At 42.4% G+C, this 22,490-nt stretch overlaps 1 protein-coding gene across 1 annotated transcript in view; it reads left to right on the forward strand.

Moving 5' to 3' along the window:
- The window catches only part of dnah12 (dynein, axonemal, heavy chain 12), a 192,529-nt gene that overhangs the window by 101,170 nt on the left and 68,869 nt on the right, over positions 1-22,490 (forward strand). Inside the window, exons 42-50 of the mRNA XM_039771336.1 lie at positions 2,092-2,391; positions 5,682-5,860; positions 8,629-8,821; positions 11,800-11,961; positions 17,586-17,780; positions 18,776-18,909; positions 19,310-19,472; positions 19,567-19,647; positions 21,764-21,940. Of these exons, the coding sequence (XP_039627270.1) occupies positions 2,092-2,391; positions 5,682-5,860; positions 8,629-8,821; positions 11,800-11,961; positions 17,586-17,780; positions 18,776-18,909; positions 19,310-19,472; positions 19,567-19,647; positions 21,764-21,940 (1,584 nt within the window). The remainder of the gene's footprint in view (positions 1-2,091; positions 2,392-5,681; positions 5,861-8,628; positions 8,822-11,799; positions 11,962-17,585; positions 17,781-18,775; positions 18,910-19,309; positions 19,473-19,566; positions 19,648-21,763; positions 21,941-22,490) is intronic.

Genomic DNA, 22,490 nt, shown 5'->3' on the forward strand with positions numbered 1-22,490 from the left:
TCTGTAAAAGACCTGCCAGTAACTTTAAAGGTGAAGGCTAAAAAAAGTTAATACTTCCAGTAGGTGATCACATGCAGCACCTTATGATGGTAAATCCTTTGGCTCTACCAGACTTAACAAGTACTGTAACTCCATGACTAGCACAGGACAGTACGGTGCCACCTTGAACCTGACTGTCACAGCTTACACGTGACTGCACATTTTCTGTATTTAAAAAGGCGTCTTGCACTCGTTCATCCTTTTTTTAGTTCAGTTCATATTTTTTAAGGTTTTCTTTGGATGATAGAGAGATAGATGGCACTTTATTCATCCCAAGAGGGAAACCTAGCGTTTTATAAAAGCTCCAGAAATATTACAACAAATAATGGCAACAACAGTCACCCCCCCCCTAAATATAAACCAAAACTACTAAAAGGAAGAACTAAGAAGCTCTGACTTGGCTAAAGATAAGCAGGCAGTCTCAGTGACACATTTTAAAGGTATACTGCTGCAGGCAGGATGGTCCCCCAGTGATGTCTCCTGATGCAATTCAAGGTGTAGAGTTGGTCCACTGGTTCAAGAACTTGGGGAGGGTCCACATCAATGACAGTTTGGACTGCTCTCGGAACACAGAGGAATGGTATAAAAAGGGCAGAGCAGGCTCTTCTTCCTTTAATATGGAAAGTGACATCCTTCACATCTTCTGCAACCCTGTGATGGCATGTGTGGTGTGCTGGGCTGGTGGCATCACGTCAAGTGAGGACCACCAAATTAACAAGCTAATTAAAAGGGTAGGCTCAGTTTTGGGACCCACTCTGGACCCCCTAAAGGTCGTAGGAAAGGAGAGAATGAAAACAAAACTGAGTGTCATTATGAACAACGCTGCACATCCTCTCTGTGAGACATCAACACTGGGGAGTCTCAGTCGATGAATCATTCAGCAAAAGTGCGTCAAGAAACAGTATGGGGGGAGCTCCTTTATACCAACAGCAATACACCAGTATGGCACCTCACAGTGACTGGGACTGCCAAGTGAGAAGCTTTCTTTCTTTTAAAATTTTTCTTCCATTTTAGTCATTGTTTTGTGTGCTCAGACCATATTATGTGTGTATACATTTATTTATCTATTTATGTGTTTATTTATTTATAGAGCTTCAGTAAAAACTCAGATTTCCGCCTGGAGATATCTATCTATCTATCTATCTATCTATCTATCTATCTATCTATCTATCTATCTATCTATCTATCTATCTATCTATCTATCTATCTATCTATCTATTACATAGTTCATTTCTATCTATCTATCTATCTATCTATCTATCTATCTATCTATCTATCCTATAGTACCTTTCTTATCTATTTACTTTTGTTAATGAACTTTGCTTTTCAAAGCTTCACTGTGTTTTTACATCAGCCTCTGTTTCTTCTGGTTTGGCTGCTCTGTCTTTTCTACTAAATTCTTTTTTTTGTGTCTTTTTCAAACCCTGCTTTTGCTTGTTTCTTCTGTTATTTTGAAATCATTTTTTGCATACTTTTTATTTTTCTGTCCTCTATTCATCAGTCTAAATTCACAAGATCAAATTTACATTTTTAAACCACTTTCAGTACAAAAGCACAAAGCACTGGTGGGGCAGGCTGAGAGAAGAATCCCACTAGAGGTGATCAGTGGACACCTTCAATTAGTGGTGTTGTATTTGCTGACTAATGTTTTGAATATGAATCTGTGAAATCATTAGTCCTCTCCTCCACTAGATATGTAAGACTTTTGACTGAGAGATAGTAGACATATTTATCCCCTTCAGAGGTAAGGGGGCTAGCCTTCTGTTTCATTTCATCATTTTAATTCTCTGAAGAAGGCCCATTGTTGTTAATAAAACTGCAGGCTGTAAACAGCTTGGTTCTTTTAATGGGGTGAACTAGGAGTCACAGAAAGCATATTTGTTTTAGCCAGGCCTTATTTTAAGTTGCACCAGTGTCCCCAGTGTATTTATTAAGATGTGATGTCGACAATGCAGCTAAGAAGCTCTTTATAAGTGTCCAGTTTAGTTTTGACATAGAGTAGCATTTCAGGATTTTGTTGAATTTAAAAAAAAATGTTTTGTTTCATTTTAGGTGTACAAAAAGGCGATGCAGAATTTGCTGCCCACTCCTGCCAAATCCCATTACACCTTTAATCTACGAGACTTTTCCCGCGTCATCCAGGGCTGCTTGCTCATAAAGAAGGAGTCCGTAGAGAACAAGCGTGTCATGATCCGGCTGTTTGTTCACGAAGTGCTGCGGGTATTTTATGACCGCCTTATCGATGACACGGACAGGGCCTGGCTCTATCAGCTCATGAAGGACATGGTGAAGGAGCACTTCAAGGAAAACTTCGATTCTGTCTTTGAGCATCTGAAGCAAGGGTCCACACCAGTAAGCTGGCCATTCTTGTTGCCAGATTTTCTTTTCATTTTAATGATAATAATAATTATACATTTATTTATATAGCATTTATATATATGTCAGTATTACTCAAATGAGGTACCAGCTTATCAGGGTTAGGGTTAGGGTTAGGAATAGGGTAGGGGATATGGCCATATGATCAATCAAAGTATCAACAAACTTACAGTAAAGCACATTGATATAACAACATAAACTATAATTGAAAGGTTAGTGCTGCATTTAAATAACACTAAGGCACATTCCCAACACACAAACAACTCAACAGTATGCTTTAAGCAACTTTACGTCTCAACTGCTGTAATAAAACACAAGAACAACGTCAAAGGTTTTGGGATCCACGCCATATACTGTAGGGTAGGTAGGCAACGAAATGATTTCTTTACAGACTTGAGTCCAAATGAGAACTGAAAACAACAAAAATGACTGTCTCATATATATATATATATATTTATTTTTTCATATATATATATATATATGTCAGCAGAAAGGAAATGATGTCATGGAAAGCAGCATTCTGGAACTGGAAGTGACATCAGCAGGAGGCAGGATCTTGAGGACCAGAACCAGAAGCAATGTTGTGGTTGTCTTCTGAGGACCAGACGTGATTGTTAATTTGAGGGTTCGTCGGTTGTTCTGCAGGAAGAGAAGATAAAGAATTAGAGGGCAGTGCCAACCCCTGGTCCGGCGGGAACATGCATTTGAACCCATAAACTGCCGCCCAATCGCACATGTGTGACGCTGCATAACAACATGTAATCCAAGTCAGACACAAATGGACTCTCCTCTGGTCATCAATACACACTTCATGACTGATTCGGTATATTAGAAACTCTTAGCTATTGCAATTATTACAGATAATTAAGGAGATAATTGCATGGTGTAAAAATACAAGAGAGGACAGAAAAAGATTTGGGTATCCACCCCTGATTTTGTGCACAACGCAACAAAAACGATCAATGGCTCCAGAACATTATCTGGCTCCGTGTCCAGGGACTCACTAAAGCCGCTTTTCCACTGCATAGTACGGCACGACACGGTTCAGTTCAGCTCACTTTTGCGGGGCTTTCCACTGGGAACAGTACCTTGTACCTGGTCCTTTTTTTAGTACCACCTCAGCCGAGGTTCCAAGCGTGCGAACCGTTACCAAAATGTGACGTAAACTCTGCTGGTCACTGATTGGCCGGAGAAAATCGTCATTACTGCGTCACTGGCTATTCTTTTCTTTAAAGGTACAGACACGCGGAAGTTTCGAAAGTTCTCCAGCCACTGAGTGTTTGTAAAACCGGGAACAATCACATCCCACCACTCTGAAGCACGGTTAAATGTCCAAACAGATGGTCTGTTGCGGCGACTTTTTTGCAAAATGTGGAAGATCTGTAATATACAGAATCGGCATTTTAATGTTACACTGGCAGTTAAGTTCATTTTATGCTTTGCAACAGTGATAAAAGTTAGCTAGTGATGTGCTTTTTAAAGATGCTTAACCTTGCGCGTCACCGAGCTAAAGTGTTGTCGTTGTCTGCGTGTTGTTGTAAAAGTTCCACGGTGTCACTGCAGTAGAGGCGGCGCAACTATAACGACACGTGAATAATCCCGCCCACTCTAAAGCGGTACTAAACTGCAGTCGAAACGCAAACCGAGCTGAACTGAGCCGAACCAAGGTGAGCTGTACTGAACCGTGTCGTGCCGTACTATGGAGTGGAAAAGCGGCTTAAGAAGGGAAGGTACTGGGCTTTTAGAGTGACAGGGGAGGAAGAGGCGGATCTGAGGGATCAAACAGGAAATGAAGTGGGTAGGAGGCGTGGCTAGGAAGGTAATGCAGGAGCTGGAGGAACTTTATGCCGGTTTCTCTTCTGGTGATCTGCAGAAGAGGGAGAAGAAAGGGTTAGTAAACTTTGCCAATCCCTGCTGTCGTTTTCTGCCCTCTGTTAAGCCCTTATCCTGCCTTCCATGCGCATGTGTGTGACAAAGAAAATAACAAACACACATGTATCTTTCTTTTCGGCTTACATCCCATAATACATGCTGTCATACATGCTGGGATGCAGGAGCAGACTGGGTCTCAAAACCAGCCCGGGTATCCTTCAACAAGTGAGGTGTTGAGGTGAACCCACTCAGCCCCCATTATTCATTGTAATTTTCTTAAAATCTGTGATGAGTACGCGGCTCACACTTGCTATGAGCCTATGATATCTAAATTGTGGCCAAACTTGACCTGTACACTGTTGTTTAGACACAACTTAAAATTTGACGACATGCTTAGAAATAAAAATTAGTGAAAAATAAAAATGTAGTAACATGGCTTACACGTTATTAGAGTACAAGTCAATGTCATGTCCAAGTGCCAGCACCCTAGTAGCTGCTCATTTACAATGGAAAAAATGCTAACCGAGGTTATAATCAAAACCTCACATGCTTGAAATGTTCCATTAACTTAACGATAAACTAGAAATGTTCCGTCCTAAGATGAAAAATTCCTATCCTGTGCTTTATAACTTTTATTTCATCATACTAATAATCGCAGCTGAAAACCACTAATTATTGCTCACTCTGACAACCAGAGAACAATAAAATGCATAATACATAATCTAAACTAATTATTAGTACCAAAGAATTTAAATACTAGATATGAGATAAAATAAATTGCAATAATGTATATACTGATCAAAATGTAGCGGTATCAAAGCAGAAATCAGCAAAAGGCAGTTCTGACCAAATTTTTCGCAGCAACGTTGTGTACTGACGACTAAAACAACTTGATGACGTAATACGGTAGAAATCGCAGTACTGCACAGATAATGTTTAGTAGTTTCGAATATTCATTTTAATGTCAAACAGTAACCAGTACATAAAATTTATTTCATGAAGTGGCCGGCCTATGACCAGACCAGAGTCCACGGCCCACCGGGCATTGCCCTAATGGCCAGTCCACCCCTGCTGGGATGTGCACCCTGAAATGTGAGACGCGTCGCTCAATTATTGCTGTCTCTCTAAGACCCCAGCCTCGGATAAGTGGTGGAAAATGAATGGAAGGATGGGTGGATATATTTAAATTTTTAAGCAACAAATAGCAAAATTCTGCGGTGGGTTGGCACCCTGCCCGGGATTGGTTCCTGCCTTGTGCCCTGGGTTGGCTGGGATTGGCTCCAGCAGACCCCCGTAACCCTGTATTCGGATTCAGCGGGTTAGAAAATGGATGGATGGAAACAGCAAAATTTCACTGACTAAAAATGATTTTTTCTTGTGTAAATCCTCAACAGCTTTGTGAAGAAAATATGCGAAGTTTGCTATTTGGAGACTATTTGAATCCTGATCTGGAAGGGGATGAGAGGCTTTACATGGAAGTGCCCTCCGTTGAGCAGTTCAACCATATTGTGGAGCAGTGCTTAGAAGAGTACAACCAGACGCACAAAGCAAGGATGAATCTCGTCATATTTAGGTATGAAATGTCTCCTCTAAGTCTAAGAGGGAAAATTGGAGTGCCGGTGATTAAGAAAGGTAACCGGAGTTCATACGCAAGTTTTATTTTCTTACCTTGATAAACAAATACCTTTCGTTCCGGTTACTTGGTCGGTTTTTGGTATTAATATATTGATATCTGTGATGGGAGAGGTCTGTGGAGACGTGCGCTTTTAAATAAATAAATGAATGTCCGAGAGCACGCAGATGGCTCCAGAGAGTTGTAGGTGCACGGAGGGATGTCCGCGCGACACTCAGAGGTTGATTAGGATGCTTGGCTGATCGCACCTTCATGTGCAAATGTGAGCAGATCAGTCAAATGTCTCCATTCACACCTCGGAGTAGGTGACTGCAGCAGCTGAGCCCAAAAGGGATTTTAATAAGGGAGTCTGCGGGAGTGAAGAGGAAAGAAGAAGAAACAATGAAAAAGTCTAAAGAGAGACGGAGGTTAAAGTGAAAGGAAGGATGACAGAGTTTGGCCAGCTAGTGCGTGGTAGATTGGAGGCAGGCAGCCGAGTAGGAGAGTATGGCCAATATACTCAAAGGGGCTCAAGAGGGTCACTCCGGGTGAAGGTCTTCGGGCGGCTGGAGCGACCTCACTGCTCAGGAGGGCTGCCACGTCAGGCCGAGAAGTGATAGCGCGAGACTTGGAGGGACAGCAGGCGGCACCTGGACTTGAAAGGCTGGCAGTGCCTGACAAGGAGACCCTGGATGGGATCCTACAGCCAGAAGGGAGGGTCAGATTTTAGATGAAGTGCCAAAGCTCGTGAGTTTTCATAGGACAGTTTCCTGCTATGATTTGAACCCGTTTTAGTGGATTATGTTGTGTTTATTGACTTTTTAACCACCACCAGCACTGTCATTTTATGGAATATTTATTTATTGAAGGACTCTGCACACTGCACTTTTGCACTTTTGAGTGTTTGAACCCATGATTTTTGTTTCATTCAAAATTAAAAGCACTGGAACCCTTTGCACCACCATCGTAATGGTACTATGTGTCATCATTTGCCCGGCTCATCCTGGTTACATTAAAGTGGTGCCAGGGAGTGTGGAGCCAACTCAAACTATACAATACAATACAATACAGTTTATTTTTGTATAGCCCAAAATCACACAGGAAGTCCCGCAATGGGCTTTAACAGGCCCTGCCTCTTGACAGCCCCCCAGCCTTGACTCTCTAAGAAGACAAGGAAAAACTCACCCAAAAAATGGAAGAAACCTTGGGAAAGGCAGTTCAAAGAGAGACCCCTTTCCAGGTAGGTTGGGCGTGCAGTGGGAGTTAAAAGAATGGGGTCAATACAATACAGTACAATACACAGAACAGAACAAATCCTCAATACAGTATAAAAATACAAATTTTAGAAGTACGGAGCAGAAATTTAACAGTAGATGATATCACATAATAAGATTATTTTTAGAGTCCTGGAGACCTCATCCATCAAGCTGCCTCCCCCATTTGGCCATTCCATGGCTGAAAACAGTGCTGGGCCAGCCAATCCGATGAAAGGACCCCTCTTTCCCATGATTCCTGCAATCCTCCATCAGGGATGACTTTACCATAGGCGGGCAAAACAACTTGGCAGGTGGGCCGTGGCACCAAGTGCCACATCTGAGTACTGTCACATCACAATATCTCACAATAACCTTTTAAAAGCCATTGGGGTCTTTACAAATGCCCCATTGTGCAATTTAAATTAATTTATGGCATTCATTATACTGTATTGGTCTCTTTTGGTGAAGGAAGTTGTAATGGTGTACTTTTGTATGATGAGAACAACATCTCCTCACAGTGCAGTACAATCCAAATCATTCAGAAGCATTTATGTTGTACAAAGATGTTCGAGTTAATAGCAATCAGCCAGTGATTTTAAAATCAGCTTAAAGGTAAAAAGCATCAGATGTTTCTTGGTTCACCAATACAACTTCCACTGAAAAAATGGCAGTATGGTTGAAATCAAGAATTCCTCTACTCCTATGAATCCCAGACCCAGGGAGAAGTTGCAGCTCCATCCCATGCTAACTTGCTTTGTTCCTATACTTTGTTAATCCACAAAAGGAAACTGTCTGCTCACATGACCATTGGGGGTCAGAGTGCAGGGTCAGCCATTGTGCGGTGCTCCTGGAGCAATTTTTCAGGTTAAGGGCCCAACAGAGTAGGATCCCTTCTGGCAGTAAGGGGATTTGAACTGCCACAGAGTCACCACTCCGCCCCGATAAGCTGTAGATTGTGATGTTACTAATGGTGGGACACCAGTAAGGGTTCAAACTGTGCCTGGCTCCAACTGAAAGTTTAATTTCACTTCATAAAACTGTGGAAAATTAACTTAAATAGCACCCCGTCTATTATTCATATCGACTTTTGTAGCTTGGTGTTGCATTTTTATTGCTAAATGATCTCAGTTTGAATGTGCTGTGCGATGTTCTACTTTCAAACACCAAACACTTCGATTATAATATTGTCAGGAGTAAAAATAACAGACTGTAAAGTATTTGTTATGTTTGCCTGTAAATATTTTTCAAGGTTATCATGTTTGGGTGATCTTTTCCTTCAAAACAAATCATCATATTCACTCCTTCAGTTTTTTTTAATGCTTGCCTAATCCGTATATTTGATTAAATAATCTTCAGCTGATGAATATCTCACTTTAGAACTTGAACTATGTATGCAGCCCATAAGCTCCGGTGTAATGATCAGCAGAGCGCAGTGCTGCGTGGACATTAACAGAGGCCTTTGTCTGTCTTTAGGTACGTCCTGGAGCACCTGTCCAGAATCAGTCGTATTCTTAAGCAGCCTGGTGGCAACGCCCTTCTGGTGGGAGTGGGGGGCAGCGGACGACAGTCTCTCACCCGTTTAGCCACTGCGATGGCCAAGATGAGCATCGTCCAGCCGGAAATTTCCAAGAGTTATGGGATGAATGAGTGGAAAGAGGACTTGAAGGTACAGTCTGCTAAGACTTATTTAGTGTTTACCTATTCTTATTCCATTCTGTGAACCCAGATAGGGACTGGATGCCTACCAGTATGGTACTGAATTTCTAAATTCTTATATACAGTGTGACAGATAGGGGGCACTGTCGTCCCTTTAAACCCTCAGACTAGACGCCAGCCACGAGGTAAAAGTCCAATCCTGTACTACCAGATGCGTTGCCACCCTGCCACCCTGCCACCCAGCTCAGCTCAACCCTCTGGGTTTCCCACAATCCTTTATAGTCCTTGACCCGAAGTGTTTTGCTCTTTCTGTCCATGTGACTAGGAACACTTCCGGGTCAGATAAAAACTCCTTTTCTTCAACCCGGAAGCACGTCATTTCCTCTCTCCACGTGACTAGGATGCATTTCCGGGTTGTAGGGAAAATACTCCTTATTCCTCCCTGCAGCGTCCTCTAGCGGCCCCCATGGTATCCAGCAGGGCTGTGGATAAAAACTCCATTGTCCAGGATTCCCTGCTGGCCTTCGGGGCACCTCCATGCTGCAGGGAGGTCTCCATCTGGGGCCTGGGGGTATTGGCCGGGATGAACGGCCGGCCATATATCACAACAGTCAAGCGCCGACTTACAGCTCCATTTCAGACTGGCCAGCTGGCTGTATGTCGGTCACAAAGTGTACAGGTCACTTCTGTCGAGGCTCTGTGGGTCTGGTGTGGGTCACCGGTTCACATACTTTAACTGCCGGTGTGGAGCAACACAAAAATGATCCTCTGGTCTCGATGGCCACATGACTTGTCCATGTAAGGGTAGGCAGTGTGGGCAAAATGCGTAAGAATTAGCCACGTGCAGCAGCACCTTAAAGGACCCTCCAAGAGTCAGAAAATATATGAGACCCTGTGAAATAGTAATAATAATTAACAAAAGATTTATTACTGTTTATAAGGCCTTTCCGTCTCCTTGATACAAGAAAAAAGTGCACATATCAGACATAAAAAAAGATTTGCCAGCCACACATCAGTGCCCCAAAGGTTGTAACCCTGTAACAGCAATATATATACTCAGCAAAAAAAGAAACGTCCCTTTTTCAGGACTGCGTATTTCAAAAATAATGTTTTAAAAATCCAAATAACTTGACAGATCTTCATTGTAAAAGGTTTAAACAATGTTTTCCATGCATGTTCAATTAACCCTAATCAATTCATTAACATGCACCTGTGGAATGGTCGTTAAGACCTTCACAGCTTACAGAAAGTAGGCATTTAAGGTCACAGTTCTAAAAACGCAGGACACTAAAGAGACTTGTCTACCGACTGTGAAAGATGCCCAGGGTCCCTGCTGATCTGCGTGAACGTGCATTAGGCATGCTGCAGGGAGGCATGAGGACTGCTGAATAAATTGCCATGTCCGCACTGTGAGACTCCTAAGACAGCGCTGAAGGGAGACAGCAAGGACAGCTGATCATCCTCGCAGTGGAAGAGCCCAGATCTCAATCCCATTGAGCACGTCTGGGACCTGTTGGATCGCAGGGTGAGGGCTAGGGCCATTCCCCCCCAGAAATGTCCAGGAACTTGCAGGTGCCTTGGTGGAAGAGTGGGGTAACATCTCACAGCAGGAACTGACAAATCAGGTCCAGTCCATGAGGAGGAGATGCACTGCAGTACTTCAAGCAGCTGGTGGCCACACCAGAGACTGACTGGTACTTTTGATTTTGAGCCTCCCTTCATTCAGGGACACGTTGTGAAACATTTTTAGTTTATGTCTTATGGTGTTGACTCTTTTAGTGTTCATACAAATATTTACACATTAAGTTTACTGAAAGTAAAAACAGTTGAAAGTCAGAGGACGTTTCTTTTTTTGCTGAGTATATATATATTTTTAATTATTGCTAGTTTGCAGCCATTTCCATTAATACAGGAAGGAAGAGAGACTGAGAGACTGCTACCTCGGCAGCTCCACCATCACTCCTTTCACTGCTTCTCTGCAGAGTGTGTCATGTCATGACTGGCAGCCCTGCCGTAAGTACGTGATAAACCAAAGGTGCGGCCACTAGCGGTTGGTTTTGACAATTTCTAGAACATTAGTACCCCATTGCTTTCTTATGGCCCTCGGTCGTAAGTACAAATGGCGTCAACTTGGCCAGCCACAAATCGGCGCATGACTCTTGTGGACACTAGAGGGCGCTCAAGCTCCCCCAAACCCAACACAGACAGGCACAGGTGGTCACAAGTTTAAAAACACAAAACATTTTTTTTTTTTTATCATGGGAAGCTCTTCCCAAATCGTTTCCCACCACAGCCACGAGTATGTACAAGCACAACAGCACACAATTATTGTTCTTTGCTCTATCTCTGTCTTTGTCCTCTGCACTTCCTACCAAGCTTCGTCCACATTTCGCCCGACTCTGGCTCATCCCTGGGAGGCCGGCAAGTCCTCTTATATTGGCCAACCCAGAAGTGCTTCTGCTCTTCCACCCAAGTGGGGAGCTGCCATCTAGCATTCTGAGGGAGGCAGTGCCCTAAAGAAGCAGCTTTCCCCCATCCTTCCATCTCTTGGGCGTCTCAGCTGAGTTGGGCTGCCAGCCATCCCTTACACTGTATATGTATTTCTAAAGACCTCTAAACACCCCCTTGGGACTGATAAAGTGTATTTAGTGTAATCTAAATGTGTGTAAAGGTGCCAATAGTTCAGCCATGCACAATATGTGACCCACATGAGAGGCATCTCACTATTTTAAATTTCATTTGTTGTGGCTTTTCCTTGTCCTAAGTTTCGATATTCTAGCTCAGAGTTGCGCCACATGCAGTTTAACCTTCAGAACAACCCAGTTTGTGGTTTATAAGAAACAGACAAATGTTAAACTGGTTTAACCGATCCAACATGTCTCCTATGGCTGTCCAGTTTAATAGCAGGAGATGGGGTCTGCATAGAAACGTTTTGAACTGCTGGCACAACCATATAATGAAACAGATTACCTGTAATTTCTCCAACAGAATCTGGTGCGTGGTGCAGGCGTGAAGGGTCAGAAGACGGTCTTCTTAATTACTGACACGCAGATTAAAGATGAGGCTTTCCTGGAAGATGTGGACAGTTTACTCAATACTGGTGAAGTTCCAAACTTGTTTGCTGTGGACGAGAAGCAGGAAATAATGGAAGTAAGTTGAATTAATAGGATCTGGATGTTGTGAATTCCAGACTTTTTTTATTTTGATTTTTTGTGTCTTCTGATAATTTTTTTTTCTCAAAAGTTTTTGTCAAAGAATAAAATCCCAACCTAATAACATCCAATGCCAGGAAGTCGCACAAAGTCTTTAGACTTTATTAAAAGATGATAATAGCTGTGTTTGCTCTGCATAGTAAACCTGCTATTCCTGGACTTGGAGACATTTTTGTACATACTGTAGCTTAACATGCACGTCTGGTCAAAAGTGTTCGAACAGCTGTTTTTTCTAGGTTAGCAAAACCCTCCCAAAAAATGAAACTTCAGAATATTACAAATAGGCCTTCATCAGTATTTTCTGCAAAAATGAAAATGAAAATTGAAAATGAATTGACAAAAGATAGACTGCATTTTCACTTTATAAAGTCTGCACGCAAAAATGAAAATGAAACAACCCCATTTGCAATTTCATTCTCAGCCCGAACTGCAATGAAGCTGCAAAAATAAAAAGTAAACCGCATTTCCACTTTGCATTTTCATTTTCAGGTTCTCAACATGCAAATAGCGCAGCTCAATGGCCGGGGCTTTGTACCTCGATTTTCCACAATTCTTTGTCCTTCGTAGCCACTTTGATCGATAGAGCGCTTCTCAGTTCGACTGTGTTTAACTCACGTGATTTTGATCTTTTCAGCCCCGCACTGCCAACTTCACAGCGAAACCGTCTCATAAAATCCGAAGACCGTGGATAATTGTAGTTCTTAAGTAATGAATGTGCAATTTTAATTACGATAGTTAACATGACTGGAATTGGCCTTTATTATGTCCTAAATGACATTTACTTACACTGATGTGAAATGGGACGCTTGGTTTTTTTGTAGTATTATAGTGAAGAGTCAGCACAGAATACCACAATGATGTTTACATCTTTGAGGGGGCTTGCTGTCCTTAAAAGATCTGCTTGCTTTTTGCTGCGTTAGTTTGAAAAGCCCGTGCGACTGCATAGAGTTGCACTTGCTATTGATGATACAATGCCAGTTTAATGCCTTTTGGTATTTAGCCATCTTTTATCTCCTGTCCTTTTCAAACATGCCCCCCTAATCCTCCACCCAGTCTTTGGCATCGTCATTTTACATTGGTGATGTGGTTAATCTCTCTCTCCCTCTCTCTCTCTCTCTCTCTCTCTCTCTCTCTCTCTCTGTCTATATATATATATATATATATATATATATATAGTGGAACATGGTCCGGACACAGACATTTAGACATGTTGAAATCACCCACAACACGTTTATTTACAAACTATTTACAATAAAGTGCACACACAACCCCAAAACTCCCCAAACGTCCAGGCCTCACAATGCCTCTCTCTTCTCTTCTGGCTGCCTCCACTCCTCTCAACCAAGACCTCGTCTCTTGTCCTTCTGACTCCAGCCAACAAATGAAGAGAGGTGGCCCCTTTTATTCCCACCCGAATGTGCTCCAGGTGCCTCCCGATAATCTTCCGCTGGCGCTCCCCAGTGTGGCGGAAGTACCGCTGCACACCTGGAAGCACTCCGAGTGTCCCTGGTCTTCTTACCCCCAGCACTTCTGGGTGTGGCGGAAATGCTGAGGGCCAGAGCTCCAAAGGCATTAGGGCACCCCTTGGTAGTGACCACGGGCCCCTATAGGGTGGAGCTTCTAAGCTCAGTTCCTGTGATCCACAAAGTCATCAGGGCAGTCGCTCCCATGTGGTTTGGGGTGAAGCCCTCCTCCGGTCCTCTAGGGCGTCCCATCTGGGCACCGCCCCCAGCCACCTGTGACTGTGTATATATATATATATATATATATATATATATATATACACACAGTGGAACCTCGGTTTATGAGTAACTTGGTTTACGAGTGTTTTGCAAGACGAGCAAAAATTTTTAATAAATTTTGACTTGATAAACAAGCGATGTCTTGCAGTACGAGTAGTATGGCTACACTTTGTCTGCTGAGCGTCATGTGATCACAACTGAGCTGATGGTGGTTCTCTCTCTCTCTCTCCTTCTTATCTCGCTCGCTCATCGCGTCTTTTTCTCTCTCTCCTTATCTCGCTCGCTCGCTCGCTCGCCCAGTGCGTCTTTTTCTCTCTCTCTCCTATTCTTGCTCGCCCAGCGCTTCTCTCTATTTACAGCGCTTCTCTCTCTCTTCTTATCTCGCTCGCCCAGCGCCTCTCTCTGTTTACTACAGCATTGTGACTGTGTGTGTGCGCTGTGAAGTGCGAGTCCTCATCTTGCTCCCCAAAACACGAAGCTGAGTCTCAGTACTTTAACACCAGCTGAATAAACACCAGTGTATTCAGTTTGAAACAGCAACAGCGCTGTTATTTATTGCAGCGGGATCTTTATAATGTTCCTTGATCTTTTTGGATGCGCTTATACGGCGAACTGCTACAGCGCTGGGAGGCTGCGATTGCTTTGGGACACTCTTCAGCGTGTCGTCCCGTTGGGTGGAATCCCACATTAGTTTAGAAACTCACACCAGCCATGATTCTTTTAAAGGTAAATTGCAGGTTAATTTGTATTATGTATTTTACTTTATATTTTGTATTAATCCTTTTTATATGAATAGTTTTGGGTTGTGGAACGAATCATCTGAATTTCCATTATTTCTTATGGGGAAATTCGCTTTGATATACGAGTGTTTTGGATTGCGAGCACGTTTCCGGAACGAATTATGCTTGCAAACCGAGGTTCCAGTGTATATATATATATACATACATACATACATACATACATACATACATACATACATACATACTGTGTGTTTATGTGTGTATATATATATATATGTTATATATATCTATACTAATAATCACTGACTCATCACTAATTCACCAACTTACCGTGTAGGTAGAAGGCTGAAATTTTGCAGGCTTATTCCTTGCAGCTTACTTACAAAAGTTAAGCAGGTTTCATTTCGAAATTCTACGCATAACGGTCGACAACGTCCACCATGTTGAACTTTCTTATTTATGGCCCCATCTTCACGAAATTTAGTAGGCGGCTTCCCTGCGCTAACCGAAACCAATGTACGTACTTATTTCGATGATATGACGCCACTGTCAGCCGCCGTATTGAACTTTCCAATGTCACTAATTCTCCAACTTCCCGTGTAGGTAGAAGGCTTAAATTTGGTACTTATTTCGGTGGTATGATGCCATATTGAACTTTTCAACGGTCTTTGTTACTTATGGGCCCATCTTCTAGAAATCTGGTATGCGGGTTCCCAACGCTAACTGAATCCTACTTACGTCCATAGCCTGCAACTCGGTCACCGTGTGAGGCAGCGTTGGGTCCCCCATCCCCACACCTCCCACGCTGTTGGCTGCCTGCCTATATAAGGCCGTCCGTCGCTCCGGTCTCTACATTCCCTTCCTTGCTTCGCCATGGGATTCACGTCTCCCTGCTGATAACTACAGCTTTTTTATTTAATCCATGGCTTCTCTGCTGTTTTATTGTTCATTTATTACGATTATAGTTATTGTGTAGGTATTTTAGACTTACTTTACATTGTTCAGGTACCCATTTCCTTTATCATTCCAACCGTACCCACCATTAACATGTCTATCGAGGTGATCACCATCGATCAAAGAACTGTCACTTACCGAGTGGTTTCCATGCCCGGAGATGGCACCTGCCTTTTCCATTCTCTTTGTTATATATTGCACGGCCATATCAGGCTCACTCTTGATATCCGGAGGAACATTGTGTCTTATGTATTGAATGACTGGGACAGGTTCAAGGTGTGGACTGATGACGGTACAGGAGATAATTAGACTACACAGGAGCACTAGAAGAGTGAAATACTTAAGCCCTTCACCTATGGTTCTGCATGTGAGTTGATGGCTGCTGCTGAATTGTTCGGTTGTCGCTTTCAAGTATACTGAAATGGCCAAATATTTTACACCTTTCGACAACCGCCAATGCCTCTTAAACATCTTAGATTCACAGGTGACGATTTCAGTAGTGGACACTACCACGTGGTTGGCTTCTCCCTGCCTATGTACATTAACAACATCCCGTGCTGATGTGCCTCCTCATTCGCTTCCTTACTTTCCTCAGCTGTTCGTTGTGCTCACTGCTCCCTTCTTCTTTACTCCACCGCTTCAAGCCTGTTATTGTTGGCCTCGCTTCACGTCTTCCTGCTGGTGACTCCTGCCTTTTCATTTAGTTTCTTCACACTCTTAATCCTCTGGGCAGGCCTCCTCATACTCTACTTTTGAAGGTCGGCGCACCAGTTCTGTTACTGCGAAACTTACAATCACCAAAACTTTGTAACGGCACCAGGCTTCAGATCAGATCTCTGCATAAGAACCTCATTGAGGCAACTGTCTTCACTGGAGCTGGCTCAGGAGAGGCTGGATTTATTCCTCGCATCCAATGTTTCCTTTTCTTTTTCATAACTTCTTTAACACACTACTTCTCCTCTGTGAAGCGTGAGTATTTTGCTAGTCATGTTATACATTTTTTTGCATACTGTATTCTAATTATCCAGTGAGTGATTGTATATAAACATATCCAGTAAATCTTCATGAAGATGTATTTCCATATTTTCTGGATTATTTTCCATATTTTTGAATATGCCGATTTTAAATCTTTAATTATTTCCACTCCGAGTTTGCACTATGGCATGCTAAACATTCATTATTGCTTGTATTTGCCATGGCACTGTTACCACCTCCATTTTGTGTAGAGAAGCAACTGCATTTGCAGTAGGTGCTGCTTCGGAATGAGATGAGAGCTGAGCAAAGACAAAGTAAATATGTTCAAACTCCAAGTAGTCGATAACCGCTCTGGGATTCTGAGTCTGTGAGGCAGAAGAGAGAACTACTGCGCCAATGTGCACATGACAAGTGATGAACAAGCAGGACATTTTTTGTGTTCTTTGAAATACTGCCATTCAATTTTTTTCAAACGTCATGCCAACATTCCACGTATCATTAATTGTGAGGTAAATATTTTAGGTCACTCTGAAAGTTACCATTTTGGTGGGGTAATACAACAGAAAATCTTGTGATAGATAGATAGATAGAAAAGGCACTATATAATAGATATTATATATAGACAGATATTACTTTAGGTATAGTAGGCAGGATTAGACAGACAGATAGATAGATAGATACTTTATTAATCCCAAGGGGAAATTCCCATACTCCAGCAGCAGCAAACTGATAAAAAACAATATTAAATTAAAAAGTGATAACAATGCAGGTATAACAGACAATAACTTTGTATAATGTTAACGTTTATCCCCCCGGGTAGAATTGAAGAGTCGCATAGTGTGGGGTCTCCTCAGTCTGTCAGTGGAGCAGGATGGTGACAACAGTCTGTCTGTCTCTGAAGCTGCTCCTCTGTCTGGAGATGATCCTGTTCAGCGCATGCAGTGGATTCTCCATGATTGGCAGGAGCATAAGAATGACCTGAGGTTTCAGCACTTAGCGTGATAAGTATGACGTTGAGCCCACTGCTCACTGACTGAATCCCCCTTTCACGTGTGGGCCTCACATCGCACCGGGACTCGTCTTTGTGTCTCACTGTGCTATTGAGATTGGTCTCTTATTCCTCTTATCATCGTCCTTTTCTCTTTTTTCAGGCAGTACGGCCCGTTGCCCAGGCAGGCAATAAGAATGCAGAGTTCAGCCCGCTTGCTCTTTTTGCTTTCTTTGTCAACCGTTGCAAAGAGAATCTGCATGTGGTGGTTGCCTTCAGCCCCATTGGCGATGCATTCCGCAATCGTCTGAGGCAGTTCCCTTCACTTATTAACTGTTGCACCATCGACTGGTTTCAGGTAAGTCTGGAAATGGAGGCTGGAAAGATTTAGGTACGTTTGAGCTGCCACACTTTAATGGTAAAAGCAGGACGACAACTAGTTCAGCTGTTCTAAAATAATAAATATAATGAACCATTGATGCAGTTGGCGCCTGTCTTGGTAGTCCTCTGTATGTCTTTTTTGCTGTTTTCCATATAATGGGAGTAAAGGTGACACACATCCTAATATACTGGGTGATTCAAAAAGATTCATCCGATTTCAAAGTGCCACATGTTTAGAACCGTGAGGTGCCTAGGAACTAATCACATACTAATTGAAAGAGGTGGTTGTAGAATTTCTGACTCTCACCGGAAGATGGCTCCCGTCAGTCTGTGAGGAGATGGCGACCCCTCAGCAGCACTTCAATAAGAGTCAATCCGTCATAAATGTGACTATCGCGTTGATGTTGTCCCTACAGCTGGAGGAGGTCGTATTGAGCCCTTGTAAAATGGCATAATAAATGCTTACCTAAACTATTTAAAAGTTGCTGCATGGTTCTGCAATGATTTACAAGTGAAATAAGTCATTTTGAAATTGGATGAATCTTTTTGAATCGCCCTGTATAGTATATTGTGACCACCAGGGGGCTCCTCTTAAGCTCATTAGGGAGGTCTGGAATCACTTCCAGGGGTTGGTGAGAGCCCTAAGTAAGGCTCTGCAGCTCCCCCCGGTAAGTGCCGCAGGGCCCAACTGGGTTGTGCCAGACTCCCAACTCCCATGGAGCCCACTGGGGATCCAAGGTGCTGCTGCAACCCGGGGGGAGGCTGCCACCTCTAGTGTTCCGAAGGAGGCAGTACCCTGTGCATATCTGTTACCCCGGTCCTTCCACAATGACAGGAAAGGACCCCAGCCATCCCTCACAACATGCACTATTATTTAACGTGAATTTCTAATACAACTACCTCCTCCATCTTAGAACACTAACTCTCTGAGGTCATTTTGCAGTCTGATCATTTCTCTCTCTGGTTTGCTAGCCATGGCCTGAGGATGCTCTGGAAAGGGTGGCCATTAAATTCCTGGAGACCATTGAACTTGCAGACAAAGAGCGCCAGCAAGTCATTTCAATCTGCAAGCATTTCCACACCTCTGCCATTGAGCTGTCTGAGAAGTGAGTATTTTTATTGACTGCTAGTCTGTCCATTCCTCTTCAAAATATACATTTTCTATTGTCCAATCACAGAAGGCTCCTAAGAGCCACTGAGCCACATGACCTGCATTCCAACCAGTCACGTCACTTCTGTCTGTAATTTAAGTCCTTGTGAAGGTTGAATGCATATTAGCATGCTGATGGACAATTTTGACATACGTAAGAGTCGTAAATGTACTTCCATTTCACTTTTAAATTGATTTATTAGCATGACGGACATTACTTTATTAAGACGAAAAATATGTTTCTTATTTTTTGCACCTGCTAATTCTGGCTTTATTAAAAAAATTAAATAGAGATTAGAATTTGAAGACACAGTTCCCGTCTTCCCTCAGTGACTGATATGTTTGAATCCTTGCAGATTTTTACAGCAGTTGGGCCGTCACAATTACGTGACCCCAACATCTTACCTGGAGCTGATTGCGGCTTTTCGCCTCCTGCTGACTCAGAAGAGAGACACGGTTATGAAAGCGAAGTTAAGATACACCAATGGCCTGGACAAACTAGCCTTTGCTGAATCACAGGTTAGTGAACAAATTCATCTCATTTCCTTGGCAATAATTTCATAATTTTAGAAGTATCTGCAAACTTTTGAATGCTTATATCTTTTTTGTTTAGGTTAATGAAATGAAAATATACCTCGTAGAGCTGCAGCCAAAGTTGGAGCAGTCAAAAATTGAAAACCGAGAGATGATGAAGGTACAACTTAGTATTAACATTAACATTTATTTTTATAGCACATTTTCATACAAAAAATGTAGCGCAAAGTGCATTATAAGAAATAAAAAAAGAATTACAAAGAATAAATAAATAAAATGAAATGCAAAAAATAATTATATAAGATTTAAAAAAAACATGCATAATACATTTAAGCTGCTGCCTAACACAGGTAATTGAGAGCACACCATTATAATTAATATTAGTCTATTGCTGCTGTTCATGTCACCATAGAGAACTGCAGTCTGTCTTAAAATAAATGCAACATACTTCATATTTTCTGCACAACGACACATAAAAGTGCACCATTATGCATATTAATGCTTTTTTTTGTTGTGGGAACATGTACAATAGGGGCAGTCCAGCCCTCCTTGTTCCCTAGTGTATTATCGTAGTATTTCCCTCTACGTAACCTTTACCTGTTTTCCCCAAGTGTAAGTGTACTTGTCAAGTTCGTTATCGGCTTGGTCTACTGTGGCACTTGTAGAGTATCACACACATACATAGCTATACGCATACACACAGACCCTAACCACAACAGTGCCCCATGAATGACACACACAAAGCTGATTAACCTTTAGCACTTTAAACCACACAAGTGCTTTAGGAATAACACAGCCTGTCACTCTTTTGGTACTTCAAGAGACTTACTTATTATCGGCACGAACAACATACAATATTTTAATGATATCTTGGACCTAAATATTACTTTTGGCCTACAAGAATACATTTAAACATACAAAGGCTCAGCATCCTTGACTACAGGCCATTTATCAACCAAGAATACCTTACTTGACATCCCGTTCCCTACTATTGGGTGGAGCTCTCACCCTCAACCTTAATAAACCTTGCAACACAGAAGTAATGGCAAATCTCCAGCTGCACTAGGTGCTCAAAGAAATCTAACTTATTACTTCAATCACTCTATAGACATTAAGACAAAGCATAGAAAGTTAAAATCAGCATGGTATTTATTACAGCAATAATAATAATACCACTGGAACAAAGAATAATAGAAAATAAGACCGATAGAAAAGTCTGGATATATATAGTGTGACAGATAGGGAGAGCTGTCGTCCCCTTGAACCATCAGATCAGACGCCAGACACCAGATAAAAGTCCAAATTATTATTTTACTTGAACTAATACATGCACAAAGCACCCTCCTCTCCACAATACTCATTCAAATCACAATAATAAATCAATAACAATAAATCCTCCACTCCCAGACACATTGCCACACTGCCACCCAGCTTAGCTCGTCCGTCTGGGATCTTTCCTGGTCCTTTACATTCCCTGACCCGGAAATGTTTCCATACCCACAGTCCATGTGACTTCCTATCACTTTCGGGTCAGGTTAAAAGTGTTCTTCATCCCGGAAGTACGTCATTTCCCCTGTTGCCGTGACTAAGACGTACTTCCGGGTTACAGGGCACGTAACAGTCCTTGGGCCTCCCTGCAACATCCTCTAGGGGCCCCTGTGGTATCCAGCAGGTCTGTAGATGAAAAGTCCAAAGTCCATAATTCCCGGCTGGCATTCGGGGCACCTCCGTGCTGCAGGGAGGGCTCCACCTGGAGGCCTGGGGTATTGGCCAGGATGACTGGCCGGCCATATTCCACAATAGTCTTTATAAGAAGCTTACGAAAAAGTTGCAAATGACAAGAAATCAGTGATGTCAAGGATGAATGTCCCAGGGTGGCGTTTGATTTAGCAATCAATGTTCATGAAAATGCTGGTAACTGACGATCGCATGAAAACTGGTCATACGTGTCTTTGTCTTCTTTTCTGACATCGCTCTTCCGTCGTCACTGTTTCTCTTCTGACGTTACTTTCAAATGAGGCATATTTATTACAAAATTTCATGCTGTGGTTTCACAACACATGATTGTTGCATGCACTTGATTGGCTGGCTGTCAATATGATGGATGAATTTTTCTCAAACTCTTCTGTCACCTCAAGAGCATTTTTGTTTTTATACAATAAGTCAAAAAAACAACAAAGTGAATGATTTTCAAGAACAGACCTAGTGAGCACCTTGAGATTGATGGATAATTGTTAACATTGTCATTTTTTATGTTTTTTCTGATTGTCCTGTAGAATATAGAAGTGGAATCGGCAACAGTGGAGTCAGAAAGTAAAAAAGTGCAAGTAGATGAAGAGGCCGCAACTGCTAAAGCTGAGGAAGCCCAGTCTCTGAAGAACGAGTGTGAGACCGAGCTGGCCAAGGCGATGCCAGCCCTGGAGGAGGCCCTGGCCGCGCTGGATACTCTGAAGGCAAGTTTATACTTCACAACCAGAAGTAGTATAGTATTTAGAAAGCATGCCGTCCTCACGGCTTTGTTCACAAAGCCATATAGTACTTAAAATCCAGCCATCATATCTGCATGTTATTGTGGGTCCACAGCTTAGAAGAAGGTGGCTGATTTTAATAAATAAATAATTAATTGGCCGGCTCAATCTCTGAGGGTGTACGAGCTCGTGCAGCTGTGGGAGGGTAGTGAGGTAACTGCACGTGAGGGTGCTTTCCGTCTCAATTGCTTCATCGGCTTCTTGTGTAGCACAAGAGAAACTCTACACCCATGGAGGCATATGTTTCCTTATGAGGCATTAGCTCTCCGGAAATGTGTTCTTTTGTAATTGCGACATGTTAAGTAACCGAAAAATATAGAAATATGACAGAAAAGGCGATATCCCTCCCATTGTGATTACGGCGGTGCAAAAATCACAATAGAGACAAAGATATACTTTAGCTTACTTTACTGACGGTTTTACGCGGTTACAGACGGGAAGCTTATGACAGACTCTATCAAGGTGTGGCAGTCTT

The sequence above is a fragment of the Polypterus senegalus genome, chromosome 12 (assembly GCF_016835505.1).
Source record: "Polypterus senegalus isolate Bchr_013 chromosome 12, ASM1683550v1, whole genome shotgun sequence".
Classification (NCBI taxonomy): domain Eukaryota; kingdom Metazoa; phylum Chordata; class Cladistia; order Polypteriformes; family Polypteridae; genus Polypterus; species Polypterus senegalus.